Source organism: Pelodiscus sinensis, chromosome 1 (assembly GCF_049634645.1).
Source record: "Pelodiscus sinensis isolate JC-2024 chromosome 1, ASM4963464v1, whole genome shotgun sequence".
Taxonomy (NCBI): Eukaryota; Metazoa; Chordata; order Testudines; family Trionychidae; genus Pelodiscus; species Pelodiscus sinensis.
Genome location: NC_134711.1, coordinates 224,922,611 through 224,944,088, shown reverse-complemented (window position 1 = coordinate 224,944,088; position 21,478 = coordinate 224,922,611). Strand labels below are relative to the sequence as shown.

At 43.5% G+C, this 21,478-nt stretch overlaps 1 protein-coding gene across 1 annotated transcript; it reads right to left on the bottom strand.

The window, feature by feature from the left end:
- Nucleotides 1–1,496: 1,496 nt before the first annotated feature.
- Nucleotides 1,497–21,470, bottom strand: GTPBP6 (GTP binding protein 6 (putative)). The gene is made up of 10 exons (XM_075916065.1): nucleotides 21,009–21,470; nucleotides 16,392–16,529; nucleotides 14,336–14,406; nucleotides 12,948–13,078; nucleotides 11,614–11,684; nucleotides 8,254–8,412; nucleotides 6,790–6,998; nucleotides 5,331–5,479; nucleotides 4,237–4,389; nucleotides 1,497–3,678 (listed from the first exon to the last, which is right to left on the bottom strand). The coding sequence occupies exons 1-10, from the start codon at nucleotides 21,349–21,351 to the stop codon at nucleotides 3,555–3,557; spliced, it is 1,548 nt and encodes a 515-aa protein (XP_075772180.1). The 5' UTR covers nucleotides 21,352–21,470; the 3' UTR covers nucleotides 1,497–3,554.
- Between the last annotated feature and the right edge of the window lie 8 nt (nucleotides 21,471–21,478).

The following is a 21,478-nucleotide window of genomic DNA, read 5'->3' as shown; positions in this document are numbered from 1 at the left end:
TTGGAGGGAAACGGCAATAGCATACCCAAGAGGGTGCTGAACTGATACTTTAATGTCTTTTAAACTGGTAAATTTATAATTACAATGGTCCTCAGCAATCTGATAAGAGTATGTAGTACACAGCAGTTATGTTAAGGCTTTGTATTGCTCCCATTTTATATTCATGCAAATTCTGATGTTAAGGTAGCACAGCTAAGCCCTCTAACTACATTTTTACCCATTTAGCTTGAAATGTTTTAAATTGAAGGGCTATTACGTAAGTAAAATACCAAAAAAGATTTTCGATTTTTTTCACACTTCACTTGAACCAGAATATACTGTAAATTAAAGTATACTTTAATTTACACTGATGTAAATATTTTCAATAGCGTTTCAAAGTTGTAGGACTGGAAGTGACCACCTGGGTCATCAGGTCCAGTCCCTTACCATTGTTGGCAATGCTTCCATAAATATATCAGGCACCACTTTAAAACTAGGCATTGCCCCCATGCCACCTAGTGGAAGGCTGTTCCAGAACCTCACTCCATTAATGGTTAGAAATCAGTTTTCAGCCTAGATTAATATTTGTGTAACTGAAAACAGACATTTCCCACCTCCCCTTACCCAACTGTTTGCTTTAGTTACTATTAGGGATGTGAATAGGTAATTGGTTAACCAGTTACCTGGTAAGCCTCACCCTTAATAGTTAACTGTTAACCCCCACCCCTGTGAGCAGCCCATCATGGGAAGAGGACTTGCTTTGGCCCCCTGGGGCTGCTGGCTTCCAGCCCGTGTCGGCTGGGAGTTGGCAGCCTGGGGATTGGGAGGACGGAAGCAGTGCGGTGTGGGGGGGTCTCTACTAGCTCCCAGGTTGTATGGGTTTGTAGACCTGCATAGAGCAGCAGCAGCAGCAGGGGCAGGGTGCCGGTCCTCAGCCCGCTGCCTGTGAACCTGGGCAGCCTGGAAGCCAGCAGCCCTCCTTCTCCCACTAGTATTGCCAGATGGTTTCAACAAAAATACTGGACACACTTGACATTACATCACAATCTACATGACATCTTATTTGGAAAATACTGGACATTGATATTTTCCCATTGATATTTTCTCAATTTGTTTCACAGAAAGCTCAAATACTGGACTGTCTGGTTCAAAAGCAGACACCTGGCAACCCAACCTCCTGCGAGAGTCTGCTGACTCTCAGCCCGTGAGCCTGCGTGGGCTGAGAGTTGGCAGCCCTGCCCTCCACCCCACTCCCTGTGCGAGGCTACACTTCTAGCCCACGAGGGCTGGAACTGCCCCTTCCCATGGTGCGGGGGCTGCCCCAACCTGGCCATGGCAGCGGTGAGGGGGAGGCCACTTCAGTCCAGTGGGTTGGACAAGCCCTGCACTCACCTGTGTTTAATTAGTTAATGGGTTAAACTTAATGCTTAACCATTTGGACTTTTACATTCCTAATTGCTATTTTGTTATGTGTACTTGTACATTGCAAATGATGAGGTTTAAGCCATACACTGCTTTTTCTTTTCTTTTCTTTTTTTTAAAAACTAGGTGTATTTTTACTGATCAGAAAAGTGAGGGCCCAGAATTATTAGCAAGAGCGAGGAACAGAGGAAACAAGTGTTATATAACCTTCACTGTGCTGCTTTGTTAGAATAATTCATTCTTTAAATGCACAACACACTTTTTATGCTCCTGGTGGGTTGTTAAGATGAACAAACATCTTGTGTGGACAAAACTGAACTCAAATGTTACTCATAAGTGTTGTAAGTTCCAGAAATAAATGGCAAAAAAGTTACCTCCTTGTGAAACTTCACACTGATTTATAGGCAGCATTTCAGAGGAAACCCAGACATTGTTTAGAAATAATTTTGACTATCATGATATTTTTTTATCCATGTCCTCTCAGTTATACTGTTGATATAGAACAGTAATGTATTTTGTTGAATATATATAAAATTTCAGTATGCCACTTGCATAAAATGCTGTATTATATGTTTATAGATAAAGTTTTTCTGTACAGCATTATGATTTTATATAGTAGACAAAATTTTATTCACTTCTGAGACACAATTATGCTATTTGCATCACAGTTCTCTCTAGTACTGTTACATATTCTGTCTCCAGTTGATTCATAATCTAGATATGAAATGGTTTAAGCTGAGATTTTTCTCTCTGTTTTTGTAAGTATTACATTCTTCTAAATTTAAATCTGAGGTGTAATTTCCTTGTCTGCAGTATTTGAATCCTGTTAGCTCCCAATATGCCTACAACATACTGGCTGCATCCAGACTGGCAAGTTTTTCCGCAAAAGCTACGGCTTTTGCAGAAAAACTTGTCAGCTGTCTGCACTAGCCACTTGATTTTGCGCAACAGCACTGACGTTCTACTGTCTGAAATCAGTGCTTCTTGCACAAATGCTTTGACGTTCCCGTTCGGGCAAAAGCCCTTTTCTGGAAATGTTTTTGCACAAGAGGGCCAGTGTAGACAGCTAAAAACTGTTTTGCACAAAAAAGCCCCGATGGAGAAAATGGTTATCGGGGCTTTCTTGCGTAAAACCGCGTCTAGATTGGCACAGATGCTTTTCCACAAAAGCACTTTTTGCGGAAAAGCGTCCGTGCCAATCTAGACGCTCTTTTCCGCAAATGTTTTTAACCGAAAAACTTTTCCGTTAAAAGCATTTGCGGAAAATCATGCCAGTCTAGATGTAGCCACTGTGAAAGCAGGTTTGAAGCAGAAATCCCAACTGATTTTTACAGTCAAATGAGTTCTGTCAGTAGCTCTGGACTACACTGAACTATCAATTGTTAATCAGGAAAGATAAACCTTTACCCTCACATCGTCAATAATATTTAAAACAACTTTCAAGTATAGATAATAGTGCCTTATTTTGTTTGGAGAGATTTGTGATGTAAAAGTCAATTTCCCTGCTTAAAACGCTACATAAACAAGTACTTTTTATCCTAATGTAAAAAACTAAAACCCTTGGTACTAATCTTTTAATAAGTAAAATGCTTACTGAACACAACAATCTGCCTTCTATTTATAAGAAGCTTAAGCAGTTGTGATAGGTGACAGCAATCTCTCTTTTCCCTCTAGGTTACACTTGCCAATCATGAAATCTCAAATGGTCAGGACCAGCATTAATAAACAATATTTATTCTTACATCAGTTATATAAAAATGAGTGCACATGATTAAGTAAACTTGCAATTTGTTGAAACTAAATTTGGTTAGCACACAAGGATTCAGAAATCATCCAGGTCCAAAGCTTAGAGCAGTTGTTTTGCGCAGTCCCGATGCACACTGACAAATGCTTCATAGTTCAAAATTAAGGTTTCCTTGGTGTACGTTTGTCAGTGGAATGAGGCTGGAGGTCTGTAATACTTCCACAGAGAGACATTTAAGAAGTACTGTCACCATTTCTCATAGGTCCAGACCAATGTCATATGTTCAAAAAACTCAAGTGGTCAGCACTGACAATCTCTTTTACAAATGAACACAGAGATTATTGCCTTCGTTTCATTTCACTGCTGATTAGTTCTTTTTCCAAAGACTATGGTCAGAATAAATAACTTATTACTGTGGGAAAAGTTTTTTGTATTTGCCCAAGGCAGAATTACTTATGATCACCTTCACATTGGCCATGCCATCTTCAGGCATAACATCCACTTCCTGAACTGTTGCTTCTTTATAGAGCCAACTGAAAAGAAACAAATCATCAGCATTTTACAGGCATTCAATAATGTACAAAATAAAGCTTTTCTTTTACATCAACAACAAGGTATTTATAGACAATTTAAATAAAAGTAAATGCTTATTTGAAACAAGCTTAATAATAACAGGAAACATTCTTATTTTTGCTTCCACAATAAGACACTCTTCTTCTGAAAAGAGATATACTACTTAATAAAACATTTAAGACTTGTGGTCTTTTATTAGATTCAACTTTGGTTCTAGCCCCAATAGGTAGATGGTCTCCCAAAGAAATCTGGATTCTGTTTTTTAAAGTGTTATTTTGTATGAGGACACATGAGAAGAGATTCTATTACGCTGTTTAATTGACTATATGGAATACAAAATATTTTTTTCAGACTGCATCATTTCATCTGAGACTGGTTAGACAGAACTCCAAAAACTCTCACCATTCTTATCACAGATCGAAACAAAAATAAATACAATTCATCAATTTATCCGAAAACTAATTTTTTTATATATACCTGCCTTTCAACGTCTAAATGTAGAAGTCACAATTGTTTACCTTAGTTGAGGTCCAGCTAACTTGATTTTAATTGTCAGAATCTTTTTCCCAGTTGTTTTCAAAACTGTTCGCTCAATCTCTTCTTTCAGTTCTTCTAATCCATATCCAAGAAGAGCAGAAACAGCTATAGCATTTGGTTCAGGGGACTGATAGCTGGAAAATAACATCTGTCAGCAAGAGATGTGCTAGCAGAGCAGGTGACTTAGCCAAATTCCTACATCTCAGTTATCTGGGATTTTACTCACCCATGTCTCCAACCTTTTTAAGCATGAGTTCACTTTTTGAATTTAAGTGCAATCCAGGATCTACCTCAAATATACCCCTCCCCCTGCCTCCACCCCTTCTCACTCCATCCCCCATCCTCACTCACTTTTATCAGGCTGGTGGCAGGAATTTGGGATGCAGGAGGGGTACAGGACTGGGTCTGGGGTTTGGAATGCAGGCTCTAGCAAGGCATCACTTACCACAGGTGGCTTCTGGGTGGTGGTGCAGGGGGCTAAGGCAGTCTCACCCTCTCCCTGGCCCTGCACTACTCCCAAAAGCAGCCAGCAAACTCTCTGCCCCCCTCTGCTCTGTGGAGATGGGGTACAGGGTGGGTGGTGGTGCATCCTGAGATCAGTACCCCCCCTGCCCCTTCTTCCCATGCCCTGCACAATAAGCAGGAGGCTCCCACGGGTGGGGGGAAGCTCTAAGGCCGAGGGCAGGAGCAGCACGAGAGTGCTGAGAGGGGCAGCTGAAGTGCTGGCACTTGATAGCCTCCCAGCCAAACCTGTCAAAGGCTCCAAGATCTACTAGATCCCGATTTACTGGTTGGTGACCACTGCACTACACAGACTTCTGCAGATAATTATGAACTCTAATTTTATTTTTACTTCTGAAGACTGAAACTCTGGAGAGCCTTTATAAGGAACGGACTGAGCAACCAGTATCTTAGTAACAAAAAATGGCTGAAAGTTCCCTGCACACCTGGGAAACAAGATTCTTTGTAAGCATTTGTGTGCAATGATACAAGTAAAGACTTTTAAATGCTACAGTTCAACAAGGAAACATGAACTAATGTGCAGTAAGTTTTAGAACTGTACTTTTCCTCTTACCTTTCTATCAAATCCACTTTGTTATGAACTTCTACAACTGAATCCAGCAAATGGCTTGGAAGATTAAGCTTCTTCAGAACAGACAAAACACTTGCTTTTTGGAGGACAGTTTCTGGATGACTAATGTCCCTCACATGAACTATTAAATCCTAGCAAATATAAGTACACAATACGGTTACTGATGATAAAGGCTATTTTAAAATAATATTTGACATTGAAGCACATTCCTTTATAGTGGAGAGTACACAGACAAGTTAACAATTGAAACTGTATTTCTACAATAAATTCAGGGTGGAAGGCTAGCTGTGTGTCAGGTCTGTAGGTTGATCCTTAGCGTCACAAAGGGTTGCAACTGCTTCATATGGCCTCAAACAAATCTTCCCGAACAAGTTAGTTATGATTTTCTTAGGTTTCAGGGAGCAAATGGCTCATCTTTACAAGCTAAGGTTGAGCAAAGATAGGTACTTGAAAAATACAGCAGAAAAAAATGCAATATCCCTGAAGAAATCCAACACCACAAAAAACACAACTACTGTAGCTGTGGGGAGGTAAAGAAGAAACAACTCAGATACTTAAAAAATAGATTTTTCTCCTTCCCAACAAAAACTGGGATATTAGGCAATACATATTTGTGTAAAGCTATAAACACTCTAGAACTTTACTTTTCCCAGTAGCCTTTGGTACACCTGTGTCAATGATGGTGCATCTCTGGTATGCAATAAATCTGTGGCATAAACTACAGAAACTGTATTAGGCTTGGTATACCCATGACCATACATGGGGGCAAGAAGAATATTACAAAAGACACACAATAGGCACCCAAAATTTATCAACCCTGTATTTTTAGCACTTGACTTGAAATGTTTTAGCATCTCGGGCCTACACGCTACTATAAATAATTTCTAAAGCATCCTGCAGAAACTGCAATAACTAGGCAAAAAATGAAAAAGATCGTTGTGTCTGTTTTCAAGCTAGCTGCTGAGTTTTAGTTAAGCTTGGACAGCTGATTCCTGGCTCACACCGGCTCCCCCCCCACCCGGCTGCACTACAGCCTTTCTACATTTAAGGATGATACACAGCAAGGGGGTTCTGGTGTGAGCTGGGAACCAGCTGTCTTGCGCCTGGTCCTCCCTGCTGGGCTTCAGCCTTTTAAATTTAAAAGGCAGAGCTGCAGTGGGATTAGCTCCCGGGGCTGGCAGCTAACCCCGCTGCAGCTCCCCTGCTTATTGACTACATCATCTAGTCAATGGAAAATCCATCGACTAGTTGATTAAACTACATTTAACATCCTTAGTCCAAGAGTGCTTATAATATTCACCATCTACTGATTGTTGCAATAAAGCTAGTCAGATATGCCACTATAAACAGCATGCCAGTTAACTCCCACCATCTGGAAAGGTGAAGACCGCCCCACAGACAATATTCCAGATATTGATACGTTTTAGAATCAATAACTTACTGAGTAAGCCACATCTTCTAATGTGGCTGAAAAGGACTCAACGAGATCATGAGGCAGTTCAGAGAGAAACCCTATAGTATCAACATAAATAACTGCCAGGTGTGAAGGTAGATATCCACCATGAGCTGTAATATCAAGGGTGGCAAACAGTTGGTCTCGAGGCTGCAGTCCTTCATCTCCAGTCAGTGCCTTGATCAAAGTGGTTTTCCCTAACAGAAATCAGAGTTGACTAAAACGCAATTTAAACTGTCTGCATCAAATAAAATTAACACACTTGGCTCAAGTGATTGAGTAATGGGATCAAGGAGTAAAAGTTCCTGAATCACCAATTTAAATCCAGCTCATACATGCTGGCTACATCTACACTGGCATGATCTTGCGCAAGAACTCTTTTGCGGAAGAGTTCTTGTGCAAAAACTCTTCCAGAAAAGAGCGTCTACACTAGCATGTGCATTTGCGCAAGAGATGTGCTTTTGCGCAAGAGCATCCATGCCAGTGTAGATGTTCTCTTGCGCAAGAAAGCTCCGATGGCCATTTTAACCATAGTGATAGAAATGTAGCCGTGTTAGTCTGGTGTAGCTGAAACAAAATACAGGACTATGCAGCACTTTAAAGACTAACAAGATGGTTTATTAGATGATGAGCTTTCGTGGGCCAGACCCACTTCCTCAGATCAAATAGTGGAAGAAAATAGTCACAACCATATATACCAAAGGATACAATTAAAAAAAAGTGGACACATATGAAAAGGACAAATCACATTTCAGAACAGAAGGGGGGGGGGGGGAGAGAAGGAAGGTAAATGTCTGTGAGTTAATGATATTAGTATTTACAAAGATAGCTTCCCCAATTATCACCTCTAATACCATTAGCTCACAGACATTTACCTTCCTTCTCCCCCATTTTAACCATAGGGCTTTCTTGCGGAAGAAATTCATGTTGCCTGTCTACACTGGCCTCTTGCACAAGAACAGTTGTGCAAGAGGGCTTATTCCTGATCGGGAGCATCATAGTTCTTGCGCAAGAAGCCCTGATTTCATACATTAGAATGTCAGTATACTTGCGCAAGAACTCGTGCCAATGTAGACACAGCCGTACTGATTGAAAATAATTACTATCTGCTGGCTCTCTGTGGAAAGTTATAAAGTTAGAATGAAGCCTTAACCTAGTACCCATTTTGATTAAGGGACATAATCTTCCCTTGTACAGTATACAAAATGCCTGACGATAATGGGAATTGAGCAATTATCCAGGGTAAAACATGCAATAGATCTCACTAACAAATGGAATTGTTTACCTTTCTATCAAAATTCTCATTGATGTGTATTAGTTAGACAATCAGGGAACTAATTAAAATTCTGTAACACAGAGCCCCTGCATGCTGAAATAGGATTTTAGCTAGTGCATTTAATTAAATATTAGAAATCCAAGCTCTTTTTTTTACAATTCCAGGAGTTCTCTTACCGCAATTAGTGTAGCCCATTACTGAGATAACTGGAAACTCACGTCTTCTGCGCTGAGTTCTGAGTACAGACCTTTTTCCTCTCAGCTTTTCCAGGGCATTCCTAATTTTAAATTCTTTTTCTTTCAAGAGACGATATTGCATTTCCATGAAAGTCTCACCTAAGATATATAAACGAATAAGTGGCTGATGAACCAGGAAGATACACAGAAATCAAGCTGTGTTATGAAACTACTTAGAACAGTTAGAGAATAGGGATGTTAAGTAGCAATTAATTTGCTAGTCTAGTTGATGGAATTTCCATCGACTACTCGACTAGTCGATGAGCACTTTCACATTCTGCCTTTGAAATGTACAAGAACCCCGTGCAGGGCTCTTGTGCATTTCAAAGTTGGAACACTACGTGCAGCCAGGGCCAGCAGGAAGTCCCGCTGACTCCAGGCTCCAAGCGGGCGCTTCCGCTTCGAAGAGCCCATGCTGAGGAATCTTGTACATTTCAAAGCATCAGCACCACACGGAACTGGGGACAGCTGGGTACTCCCCAGCTGATCCTGGGCTCCGCGTGCTGCTGCTGCTTTGAAATGCCATGAGGAGCTTGACGCTGGGCTCCCCGTGGCATTCAAAGCTGCAGCACTGTACAGAGCAGCTGACCTTGCGGCGTTGCCGCTTTTAAGTACCCCCCTCTTCTCCTCTCCCCCTTGCTGCCTCTCTCTGACAGAAGCAGCAAGGATGGGGGAGCAACTAGTCGACTAGTGCTTTACAGCCTTTGTAGAGAACTGACAATACAAATTCAAAGCACTAACACTACATCGATTCAATTGTTTAAGTAAGTCAGACTCAAGAAAAAGTAACAAGTGATTATTAAAGGTGTCATACCAGAGCTACCACATAGCCTGTTCATTGCCTTGTGTTGCACGTAGTATATGTGTGGGCATTTTAAAAATAATAAAGTTGTGGTAGTCTGTGTGTAAAGTAACTTGCTGACTCAGTATAGACCTGTATTTTACTATCCTAATATGACAAATAAAGTTCTATAGAAAAAATATGGAGTTTGCCGGAAGTTATTATTTCTCTAAATTTTTGTTTTAGAGTATGCCGTTTTCACATTGTCATTCCTGAGTCAGTCTAGAGACCAACTAAACTGTGTCAGGAATGTCCATGTGGAAATATCAAATTAATTTTTTTAGAGAAATTAGGGGGCTGTGCGCCCCCTATTCACTGTGCTTGTCAACCTCCCTCTCGTGGGGCTAGGCAACCCCAGCTCTTCTCCCAGCCATCGGGGGGGCTGGGCTGCAGCTGTGCCAGCCTGGGCCCCTTCTCCCTCTCCCCACCAGCCCGGCTCCTAGTGTCTGTCCCCGGGCTGCTGTCATGGCTGTGATGTGGGGTCTTCTGGCTTCTCTGCTATGTTTCTTGCTGTGGAAATCCCTGTGGGGCGGAGGATGGAGGAAGAGGAATAGGAGCTTTGGTTCAAAATAGCAATTCAAAGTGGGGAGGGGAAGAAGAGGGAGGAGGCAGGCGGGATGCAGAGTGACATGATGACGTCACTCTGTCTTCCTGCAGGAAAAGGTTTTTTTAATATACAGAGAGATAATGGCAGCTTCAGCCAAACTCCATTTTTCTACAGAATTTTATTTCTCATATTAGCAGGCAGGTTAAAAATGGATTTAAATTGTATTTTTGTATTTTTTTATTTACATTAAAAAAATATCTACTTAAAATGAAATTTTGAATGTAATACAAAATACATTAGGCTTAAACTTATTATCTCTCAACAAATTTAAGGAGTAAATGGTTGCTTTCTATATGAAGAATGAAGAAAGATGTTTTTCCTCTTAATCCAACTTTCTTCTTAATCCAACTTTTGAGGTCAAGCTTTATAAATATAACACAATAGATCATATCTTTTATTAATGGTTTGCTTCTGGGGGATCCTAGGGCTATGCCACTGGGTGCAAGAGACTGGCAGAATCATCACAAGCACTGGTATCTTGCCACAGACTCAGGAGACAGCACTATTTCTGACATGAGAATCATCCACTAAGTCCACTGGATGGTCTCATACTCCTTGTCAAGGCTGTTCCCCACACTGGCACTTTGAGTGTAGAAGTTGGGGACCTGCAAGAGACTTTAAAATACCCTGTCACTAAAGGCTTCCCTGGATGGTATGCTGCCACACCCAAATGCAAAAACCTCTTTGAGAAACCAGGAAGACACATTTGGGAATTTCTTCCTGTGGGTACCCTCAAACTCTTTAATCCTTCCTCTGGAGAGAGCTTAAAAAAACCCCTTTTAAATTCCTTCATAGCTGACCATGCAGTCTTAGGCACATGCACACACAATCTCCTGCCTTCTAGGACACAGGAATCAGATCATGATCCTAAAAGGGTGATTTATGTTAACTAAACAAAGAAGACATACTTGATAAAACATTACTTGGTTGCTAGGTGTTTCAGAGCAACTGAAAAAGAACTTTTAAAGCACAGAAAACTGCTTCCCAGGGATTCAGTTTAAAAGTTACAGATGGGGGTAGTACAGAGAAGTCCAAGTCCAAAAATAAACAAAATAATCTGATTGCATCTGTCAAGGCTGTTCCCCATTCCGGCACGATGAATGCAGAAGTTGGGGGCCTACAAGAGCACTCCATAACCTACAAGAGCCTCCAAGAGCACTGTGGACGTAACTCAGGTTTTGACGGAAAAACGGCTGTTTTTCCAACAAAACTCTGTAGTGTAGACATACCCTTACTCTCCAGATCATGGCAAAATACTAAGTCTTGTAGCCAAAACAGTTAAGGTTGGTTTTGTTTAATAAAAATACATTTTACAGGCTGTTTTGTGTACTTAAATAAATTTCAGTTACCAACCTAATGCAGCTTGACACAAGCCTTGAGCAAAAGTTATACTTCAATAAATAAACTATATAATTAAATATATTTATAATGTAATATATTTTCTAATATGCTATAATGTATAAGAAGAATCTGAAAATATTAAGCAATATAATAGCTTAAATATATATAGTTATGGTCAATATACTCCATTAGATAGCAAACATCTGCATCAAATCTAGTGTAAAGACTCTTGTTTTAAATCAATGTGTTTTAATGGTTGTATCAGTCAATGAGAATGCACCTTTCTTTAGAAAATCACTGAAGTACAAACACAAAAGTTTACCAAAATCAATAATTTAAATCAAGACTTTCCACTTGGTGATTTAAATCATTATTCAAATTGCTGATTTGAATATCACTTTCTTAAATCAATCCACCCTGGTCACAACAAGATGACTTTCAAAAAGCAATTAAACCTGGTCATTCATTATAGAGGATAACTCTACAGTTTATATAAATGTTTACACTTTACCTGAACCCATGATATACCGCGAGCCACCTCTTTGCTGATCTAACTGAGACATCTCATTTTTCAGATTTGCTCTGGCAGTGGAATAAGAGTAAATTTGTATCAAAATAACTATAGTGACTTTAATTAAAGGATCTTAAAATTACTTTACAAACATGGCTAAGAAGTAATAGCCTAATATTATAGGTAGGGAAACTGGGACACAGAGAAGTTAAGTGACTAGCTCAAGATCACATGATGAATAAGCAGTTTTATTAATAATGGAATCCAAGATTCCTGCTCTTGCCCCCCCTCAAAAGACAACACAGTTAGCAAATAACTGCAGAAAAAAATGGCTGACCCAAAATTTCAGGTACTACAATACTGTCAGATGCACATTAGGGATGTTAAATTTTGATTAATTAATTAATCGAATAGTCAATGGGATTTCCATTGAGTATTCTATTAATCAAACAGGATTAACGTGGTGTTCCACCTTTGAAATGTACAAGAGCCCCAGCAGGGGCTATTGTGCATTTCAAAGTGGAAGTATCTGCATGGAGCCCAGGATCAGCGGGGGACTCCCCGCTGGCCCCAGGCTCCACGTGGCATTTCAATCTTTGAAATGTATAACAGCGCCAGTGGGGACTCTTGTACATTTCAAAGTTGGAACGCCACTGCTGTGCCCCTGCCCTTCCACGGAGCTGGAGTTTGGGGGAAACCAGCTTTTAAGCTGGTTCCTGCAAACATCCCCTTTTCTCCCCCTTGCTGCCTCTTTCTGATTGAGGCAGTTAGGGGGGAGGAAGTGATTAGTCAACTACTGTGTCGACTAGTCGCATGCATCCCTAATGCACATACGTAACTCCCACTGACTCCAGTCAGGTATAGGAATGGTAACATACAAAATATACCACATACATTATTAAATTTACCAGTATTTGATGTGGGATACACATACAAAACAGCCAGGCCCTAATCTCAGTTCCTCTGTTGAGTGCTAAAATTCTAACTCTACATTATAAATCTGCCACATATTTTCTAAAAACAAAGTTGCTGCTGCTGTTCATCGCAGGTTACCAGCATTGTGATAAACTAGTAATTCACACATGAAATTTATTTGGTAAGGATTTCTCTTGAGCAGCTTTTTTTTGGCTAGTCAATGATTAAAAGCTTAAAGCTATGCTATATTGTAATCTGTTTCAGACAGTTTATGGCATAAAATGCAACAAAACATATTATAAAACAAACCATTTACTTTCCTCCCTCAAGAATAATACTGCTATTTTAGTGATTGTGAAGAAAATGTCATTATACTATATTGAAATATTAATGTCTGCTATTTGCACAAGCTGAGGTACCTGAGAAGCGGGATTTCAGCCAATGCTATCTGAAGTTTTGCCTCCTTTGTCCGAGCATTGCAACGAAAAATATGAAGGACAACTGTGTATCTGTCAAAAACTGTCACTCCCCAAGCATCTTCCAGTTCTTTCTTTAAAAAGATAAGATAACCTGAGAGAGTGTTTTAGGGCAATGACTAAGTCAATTTGTCCTGCAGCAGGATGAAGAAATTAAACTAGAGAGAGGTAATTTGGATATCTTTTATTGGATCAACTTCTGCTTAAAGAGACAAACTTGTGAACTTATACAGAGCTATTTTTCTGCTGTAAGCTGGTTCAGCCCTTATTTAGTAAGGTGCTTAAGAATGTGAATAGTCTCACTGAAGTTCACAGGACTGCTCATCTGCTTAAAGTTACACACATTCTTAAATACCTTCTGAATCATGGTCACTATCATGTTACATTATATCCAAGATTTAAGTGTGATAAAACAAGCTTTTTTTATAAACTCTAATAGAGAGATTTCCACAAATGAATGGAGGATGAAAAACAGGTAACTTTAAGAAAAATATGTCTTTTTGTCAAAAAATGTGGCATTTAAAGTCTTTTCACAAATTCCATCCATATATTTTTTTGAAAACTTTAAATAAAACCAACTTGTAAATAATATTCTATTGAAGAGATTGCAACCAAAACAGTGCAGGATGCTGCTTATGCATGAAAACAAGAAAGTGACACTTTTATGTTTTATTCCTTTCTAAAACTGCCCATCAATACAGCGTCTAAAGGACAAGTACCAGTAGGTTTTACTGTCCTAACTGAAATGCAAAAAATACTAATGGAAAGCATACTTATTTTTTCCAGTTTTAATAATCTAAAGTAATTAGTAATGAAGTTAAGGATTTTTAAAATGTATAAATTGTAACCAGTGTCCCTTTAAAAGTGTAAAGCACTGAAGTATATGAAAATTCAAATATAGGTGTGGCTTCCACTTATAAGTATTTTCACGTTACATATTGAGGCCCAGCATTTTAATATTTTCATCCTAAAATCCTGAAGTGATTTACAAAGAAGGCAAAGTTTGCCCCCATTTTACAGATGGAGATGTTGAGGCACAAAAGTTAAGTGACTTGTCCAAGATGACAGTTAGGGGCAGAGCTGGGAGTAGAACCCAGTTTAAATGAGTACCAGAATGAGATAAATTTAGCCACAAAGTAAGAGGCATAATACCCAGCGAAGTCACCAGAACTGTTTGATTACACCAGAAGTAATTTGGTCAAAGTGTCTTCGAAAAGTGTTATGTGCAGCTTTTGAGTCAAAAGTTGACCTTTTCATAGCATCAGTACATTCCAAGCAGTCTTTGAAAGCAACACATAAAAAATCCAGTTAAATATTGTTTTTTAAATTACCTTTGTCAGTGGAGAGAGCCTTTCAATATTCAAGAAGACAGCCGTTATGTGCGGTAATTCTTTAATCTTTTCTAAATAAAGAGGATTGAATTGTGTAATTTTGCAATGGTTAATGCCAGTCTGATGAAGTGGGTCTTTGCCCACGAAAGCTTATGCTCCTACACTTCAGTTAGTCTATAAGGTGCCACAGGACTCCTCGCCGTTTTTTTAAAAACAATGAGTTCCGGTGGCACCTTAGAGACTAACAAAAATATATATACAGGTTGAACCTCCCAAATCTGGAACTCCCTGGTCCAGCAACATCCATGATCTGGCAAGGCCACGAGCCAAAGAGCTGGACCAAAGAGCACCAGGAAAGCAGAATCCCAGTTGGGCCAGCAGCTAGGCTGGGAAAACCTGGTCTCAGCTGGGCCAGGTGGCATCTGGGAACCTCCACCCTGGCCGGGGAATCACCGGGGAAGCATCAGTGGGTTCAGGCAGCCGGAATGGCCCCAGCCAGTGAACCCTGAGAACTCCCTGGTACAGCAGGGCTATGCAGCGGCCTGGGAGCCGTGGCCAGGGAACCCCGGTGGCAGGGCCAGAGGGCAGCTGGAAGTCCTGGTCCCAGCAGGTGAATCCCTGGTGGCAGCGGAGGCAGGCCACAGCAGCAGGGCAGGCGGTGGTTGGGTGGCCTCGGGGCTGGGAACCCCTGAGGAACCCTAGGAAGCTGAAATGGGCTGGCGGCGGCCGGGCGTACGAATCATTTCTCTTGTTGGCATCTGCTGTTGCTTAGTTTAAGCAGCTGTTCAGCTAGGCTTTTGCGGATCCTATCTCTCCCATGCACTGCACAGAAAGCCAAGTATTTGCAGTTTTTCCTGGGCTGCTAAGTTAGGGTCTAAGAATATGAACTAATTTCCTATAGTTTATTGAACAGTTTTACTTAAGTCAGTCACTTTATTTTAATCAGAATCACTCTGCAGATAGCATACCTTTACTTAATTTATTTAGAATCATAATATGCCATACAATTAGGACTTGTCTTTATAGCTCTTCTAGCTCAAGTTAAAACTTGAGTTTTGACCCATCATCAACTCCCATCCACACACAAAAATCTCAAGTTTGACTTAAGTGCTTTAGATATGAGCTAGCTGGATTGGTAGGGAGGGTTGGAAATCAAATGCTACTGATTCTCAAGCTAGCAGTACTGTGGGGATTCAGCTGATAAGCAGCAGTGTGTAGGGTTAGAGGGGCAGGTTGGAGCTGATACCCGCAGGATGGCAGCTTTTAAGCATGCTCCTCAAACATGCCAGCTCCGTGGAGCCACCTGCCCCCACCCCCACTTGCTGCTTCCTACAGAAGCAGTTAGGGGGAATGATGGCAGGAAGCCGGTTCCCCACAGCACCAGCTCCACAGTGCCGCCTGCCCTGCCCCTCTCTGATATAGAAGCAGCATTGTGGGGCAGCAGGGGGCTCCTTGGGAGTGGGGCCGGGAGTGCACTGGCTGCCGGCCCTGCCCCCAGGGACTACTGAACAATTGTGTAACTGCTAAGATTTCATGCAGTTACACAACTATTCAATTACACAATATCTAACATCCCTATTGTAAACCTGCCTATGGAGCAGACAAGTGGTTCTCAATCTTTTTCTGAGCACTCCTCCCAATATACTATAAAAACTTCACAGCCCACCTGTGCCACAACTGTTTTTCTGCATATAAAAGCCAGAGCCAGTATTAGGGGCACCAAATTGCCTAGGGCCCCATGCCATAGAGGCCCCTGCGAAGCTAAGTTGCTCAGACTTCTGGTTCAATTCCAGCTAATAGGGCTCAGGGCCACATGCTTCAGCCCCATGCAGAGGGGTTTCATCTTTCTGCCCTGGGCCTCAGTGAGTCTAATGTTGGCCATGCTTGGGGGACCCCTGAAACCTGCTTGTGACCTCATAGAGGACTCCAGATAATTGAGAACCACTGAAATAGACAAAACCGTAGCTTTCCTGTGTCTGCAATCATCATTAAATAGCTTAAGAGAGATAAAGATATTTCAATATTTAATACAACACATTGTTTTTATAAATCTTACCAGTCAGAATCTGAAAATTTCCTTTGCCAAAAATAAACTTCTTGTCAGGAGTTTTTGTAGACAGAATTATTTTATCTAAAACAGTCCAATTTTGAAGGGTGTTTATTAGAGCAACTGCTTCAGCGATCTGTAATTCAGCTTTAGTGTTGGAGAAAGAAAAAAGGTTACCCATTAGAGTCCTAAATCTGCACACAGATTTCCAACATATGCAGTAAGAACATGAACAGTGAGACCTGACCTACACAAAGGTTTTGCCAGTATAGCTGCATTGATAGAGAATATGAAAAAAATAGTGCTCAACTACATACATAGGATGGCAAAAGACCTAGGTTAATTGTAGTAATTCTAGAAAAAAGTCATTTTCATTCAAGGAACTAGTTTAAATGATATTGGCAAAAATCTTCCCAAGGAAATGACATAGTTAGATAGGGCTTCTGAAAGAGCGTGTCTGCTCATAATCAACTGGCCATGCTCCCACAATGAATTGCGATCGACTGATTGGCGACCATGGGACTAGGCTCATCAGGTAGTCGACTAGTTGCTTACATCCCTAAAATACATTACAAAGAGGTGTGCAGGAAAGCTTGGCAAACAACCAGGGAACAACTGTATCTCTGTGCAAGGCCAGCCTGAGCCCTTTTGGCGCCCTGGGCTCCGGAGCGCGGCGCTGCCCCCTGGCGCGTGCGTGGGCCTGCCTGCTCCCGCAAGGTGCACAGGCCTGTCCCCCAGGGAGCATGGTCCATGAGTGCGCTGGCCACGGCCGCTGGCGTGCAGCCTGGGGCCCGCCCTGGGGGCGCACAGCGCATGCGCTGCCCAGCCTGGCCCAGCTAGCGCTGCTGGCGCGCACGCCACGCCGTGCAGGGCCCCGCAGCCACGGAGGGAAGGGCGCTGCGGAAGCCGGGCATGCAGCTCCTGATGGCAGCTGTCAGGGATGCCGCACGCCCCTGACAGCTGTTATCAGGCGACCCCCGTAGGTTGGCGCCCTGGGCAGCTGCCTGGTTTGCCCATGCCTCTGTCCGGCCCTGTCTCTGTGGGAAGTCCATTAAGTATTTCTTTCACATTACTTTTAATTACTGAATGCCACATTGTCAATTCTTTGTTGTAAACTTAGGTCCTGATCCCGCAAACACTTATGGACTTGATCAACTTTTTTCATGGCTTGTTTTCACTTCAGTGTTAGCTCTAGTTATCTATACTGAAGTTGACTGAGATAACCTGCTCCAACTCTAGCTAGCTAGGCTATACTGCAATCTGCTGCAAAACAGCATTCTAGCAACACAGAGTAATGGAGGCTATGTCTAGAGCAGACAATGGAGTTTGGTATCCTGGACATTTTTTGCGGAGGTGTTCCCAGGCCCCCCTTGCTTGTTGGCATTTTAACCTCCTGCCTCCGGCTTCCTGCAGTGGAGGGTGTCATGATTATGAGGGTTAGCCAGCAGCCTGGGAATTAAGGGGTTAACTACACCTAGCCAGGTGGAGTGACCAATAGGCATGTAGATGGGACTTTCAAACTGGGACAAAGGAATTTGGGTTTTTTCCTTTCTCCCCTTTTGTCTCTCTGGGTGAGTCCTCTGCAGCTACAGAGAGGGACAAGCATGTCTCTCTCTCTCCAAGACACCATTCTTCATTTTCTGTAAGTAGGGTAAAGTTTAGGTAGTTTCGTTAGGCTTTATTGTTTTAAGGATTGGGTATGGGATCTGAGATCTGGCACTGTTTAAAAAATGTTTTGGCTTTTCTTTGTAACTAAGTCCTAGGCCCATGGAGTTTCTCCATGAGTATATTTTGTTACCTTCCTATCTAGTCATTATACTTGCAACAGGATTATTGTTGTAATAATAAAAGTTCTTTCTTTTCTTTTTATTAACCTGGCAGTGGTTAATTGTGTGCCTTGATTTTTATTTTAGGGGTGAGGTTTCCCAAATGATCTTTCCCCTGATTTCTTTATCAACATTTGGGTGGTGGCAGTGGAAGTTTTATTCCCAAGATCTAGGTTTTTAAGATTTTGGGGGAAGTTTTATACCAAAGCCTGGTAGATAAGGCTTTGGGGTACACTTGCTGGCCCCCACTTCTGCATTTATTATGCCAGAGTGGGGAAGGAGCCATGACAGAGGATGGGGGTGAAGAGAAGAAGCCCTGAGGCTCCACGCCAGATCTGGCTTCTCAGGAAGCTGGATCTAGCCCTCAGGACTTCCTCCCCCCATGAGGAAGGAAGGCAGACAGCATTGGGAAAGAAGGGAAGACAAGAAAGAGCTTGCGCTTTCTTGTCTTCTCTTCTTTCCCTGTACTCTGGGAAGGTGTATGTGTGGGTTTTTAAAATGGTGGTGCAGGATCCCAAGCAGCTGGATTTTTTAAAGGAGCCACATGTTCACTTTATCCAGCATTGCCCACAGATACTTTCCCAGAGATACTTCCCCTTGGAGATCCCCAGGTACCATCTGAGCTGCCCCTGCTCCCCTCTCCACAGGCCAGACACCCCCCCTAGCACCCTGGCCTCCGCCCAGACCTCCACCAGCACCCTACTCCTGCCTCCTGGCCAGAGACCTCTGCTTCTGCCCCCTCTCCCCTGGCGAGATACCTGCTCCCAGCTTGCTCCTGTACCCTACTTTCCACTCAGATTCTGCACCCCCCCATCTCTAGCCCACTCACTGGCAGCCCTGTCTTGTACACTGGATCCCTCATTTTTGGCCCCACCTCAGAAAGTAGAGGGGTCTATAAAATTCACTAACCCTAGAACTTCAGAAGAGTTCATCTGGCCTGAGGCCTTGAACCTTAGTCCTACCTACCCTCCTCCCCATGGGGCTGGAGTTCCAGGGGACTGAGGTGTCTTAGTTGGGGCCACATCAGGGAAGGTTGGAGGTTGTATTTTGCATCTCACTTGTGTGGTCCCTGACTGATTTTTCTGTGCATCAGTGACCCATGACCCAAAACAGGTTTCCCAGCCCTCCCATAAATAAAGAATGCTGAAATATTTTGTGTTGGACATAATATTTTATTTAAAAATGAAGCCTGGTCAACAAGCCCCCACCTGGCCAAAGCATCATGACACTCCTGCATCTCCCACAGACCCCAACCACGAGCCTGTCATACACCTGAACTCACTGTCCTGAGCCCCTCACATCCCCAAACTCCTACCCCACATATCCCCAGTCTTCTGCCACAAAAAGTCCTGCACCATCCACATACCATAAACCTGTGCCCTGCACCCATCATACACCCAAGCCCCCCTGCCCTGAGCCCCTCATATACACCAACCCAAACTCCTGCACCCCCACCTCCACAAGCCTGCAGCTTGCTCAGCAGTGCAACCCTCCACCTGACCCCAACACTCTCAAGCCTGGAGTTCCATCCTTGGGCCAGCATCCCCTTCTCTAACTCTTCATGCACCCAAATTCCCAACCAGAGCTTACACCACTCCCCCTTTCCCACACCCAAATCCCTCATTCCCACCCCAGAGCCCATAACTGCTATCTAAACCCAGTAAGAGTAAGTAAAGGCTGGGGACAGCAAATGATGGACAAGAGGGGAATGCAGAGGGCAGGGCCTCAAGGAAGGTATAGGGGTCTTAGGGAAAGGATGGGATAGATATTGGCTTGCCCTTACATTTAAAGTCATCTTGGATGTAAAAGATTGGAGGCCTAGGCCTACTGGGGCCTAGACTTATCTGGTAATGTAGTCACTACCCGACTAATCACTACCCCTATTCTCTCCAGCACTGTATCTGCAGGGAGGGGGGCAGGGGAGGCAGAGGTGCAATGGGGGAAATAGCATGAGAGAGGGACTGAAACAGTCCCCGTTTGTGCCAGATCCCAACTGCTATGCCTTTTAAATATAACAGTCCCACAGGGCTCTTACTACATTTAAAAGAGAGATGCAGCAGGGTTAGCGGGCACCACAGCCCTCTTATTGACCAATCGAGGAGTTGATAGAAATTCCTTGACCTACAATTTTCTTCCATGATTTGATCTGAGGAAGTGGGTCTGGCCCACGAAAGCTCATCATCTAATAAACCATCTTGTTAGTCTTTAAAGTGCTACATAGTCCTGTTTTTTGTTTCAGCTTGACCTACAAAGAGAGGCTGAGGGGCTTGAGCTTATTTAGTATGCAGAAGAGAAGGAGATTTGATAGCAGCCTTCAACTTCCTGATGGGGCAAGGGGGGGGGGTAGGAAGAGGGTTCCAAAGAGGATGGAGACAGGCTGTTCTCAGTAGTGACAGATGGCAGAACAAGGAGCAATGGTCTCAAGTTGTGGTGGGAGAGGTCCAGGTTGGATATTAGGAAAAACAATTTCACTAGGAGGGTGATGAAGCACTGAAATGGGTTACCTAGGGAAGTAGTGGAGTCTCCATCCCTAGAGGTGTTTAAGTCTCGGCTTGACAAAGCCCTGGCTGGTTGATTTAGTTGGGATTGATCCTGCCTAGAGCAGGGGGCTGGACTCGCTGAGGCCTCTATTAACCCTAAGATCCTATGGTTCAATTAGCTGATTAATGGAAAAGTCCCCCCCCCGGTGGCTGCGCACATGCCAGCAGAGCCCCGGCATTGGGGGTGGGGGGTCGGGGCGGTGCCCTGACCCCTGGGGCTGGCGGGGTTGTGGGGCAAGGGCCAGTCCCACGCACCTCACCTGTGGTGAGCTGGGGCTTTTTCGGGCCCCACTTGATGGCCGGATGCACCAAGAACAGCCGCTGGGCCCCGGGGGGAAGCGCTGGACCCAGCAGCTCCTCCAGCTCCTCTTCGCCCTCCTCCTCCTCCTCCGCCTCCTCACGCTCCCCGCTGCGCCCCGCGCCCCCGGGGGGCTGGCTCTGGCCCGGCGGCTCCAGCGCGGCACGGAGGCCCCAGGGGCCCCCAGCGTGGAGGGGCCGGGCGGGCGGCCGGGGAAGCAGCGGGCGGAGCCGCCCAGTCGCGGGGGCGCGCGAGCCCCGGGCACAGAGCGCGGCGGCCTCTCGGAGCAGCAGCCTGGCCCCCATCGCCCCCCCGGCACCGCCTGAGGCAAAGAGGGGGGGGTGGAAAACTGCCGGCGCGAGGCCCTTCCTGCCCAACGCGTTCCACCGCGCGCGCGTCTCCCCGAGCCCCGCCCTCTCGCACGCGAAGGGC

Excerpts from the sequence above, each read along its gene's own strand:
- GTPBP6 (XM_075916065.1), bottom strand. The coding sequence starts at position 21,351 with ATGGGGGCCAGGCTGCTGCTCCGAGAGGCCGCCGCGCTCTGTGCCCGG. Across the intron at positions 14,407-16,391 it reads AAATTTTCAGATTCTGACTG|AAAAGATTAAAGAATTACCG; the intron begins GTAAGATTTATA and ends CTCTTTATTTAG. Across the intron at positions 3,679-4,236 it reads TTAGCTGGACCTCAACTAAG|TTGGCTCTATAAAGAAGCAA; the intron begins GTAAACAATTGT and ends GTTTCTTTTCAG.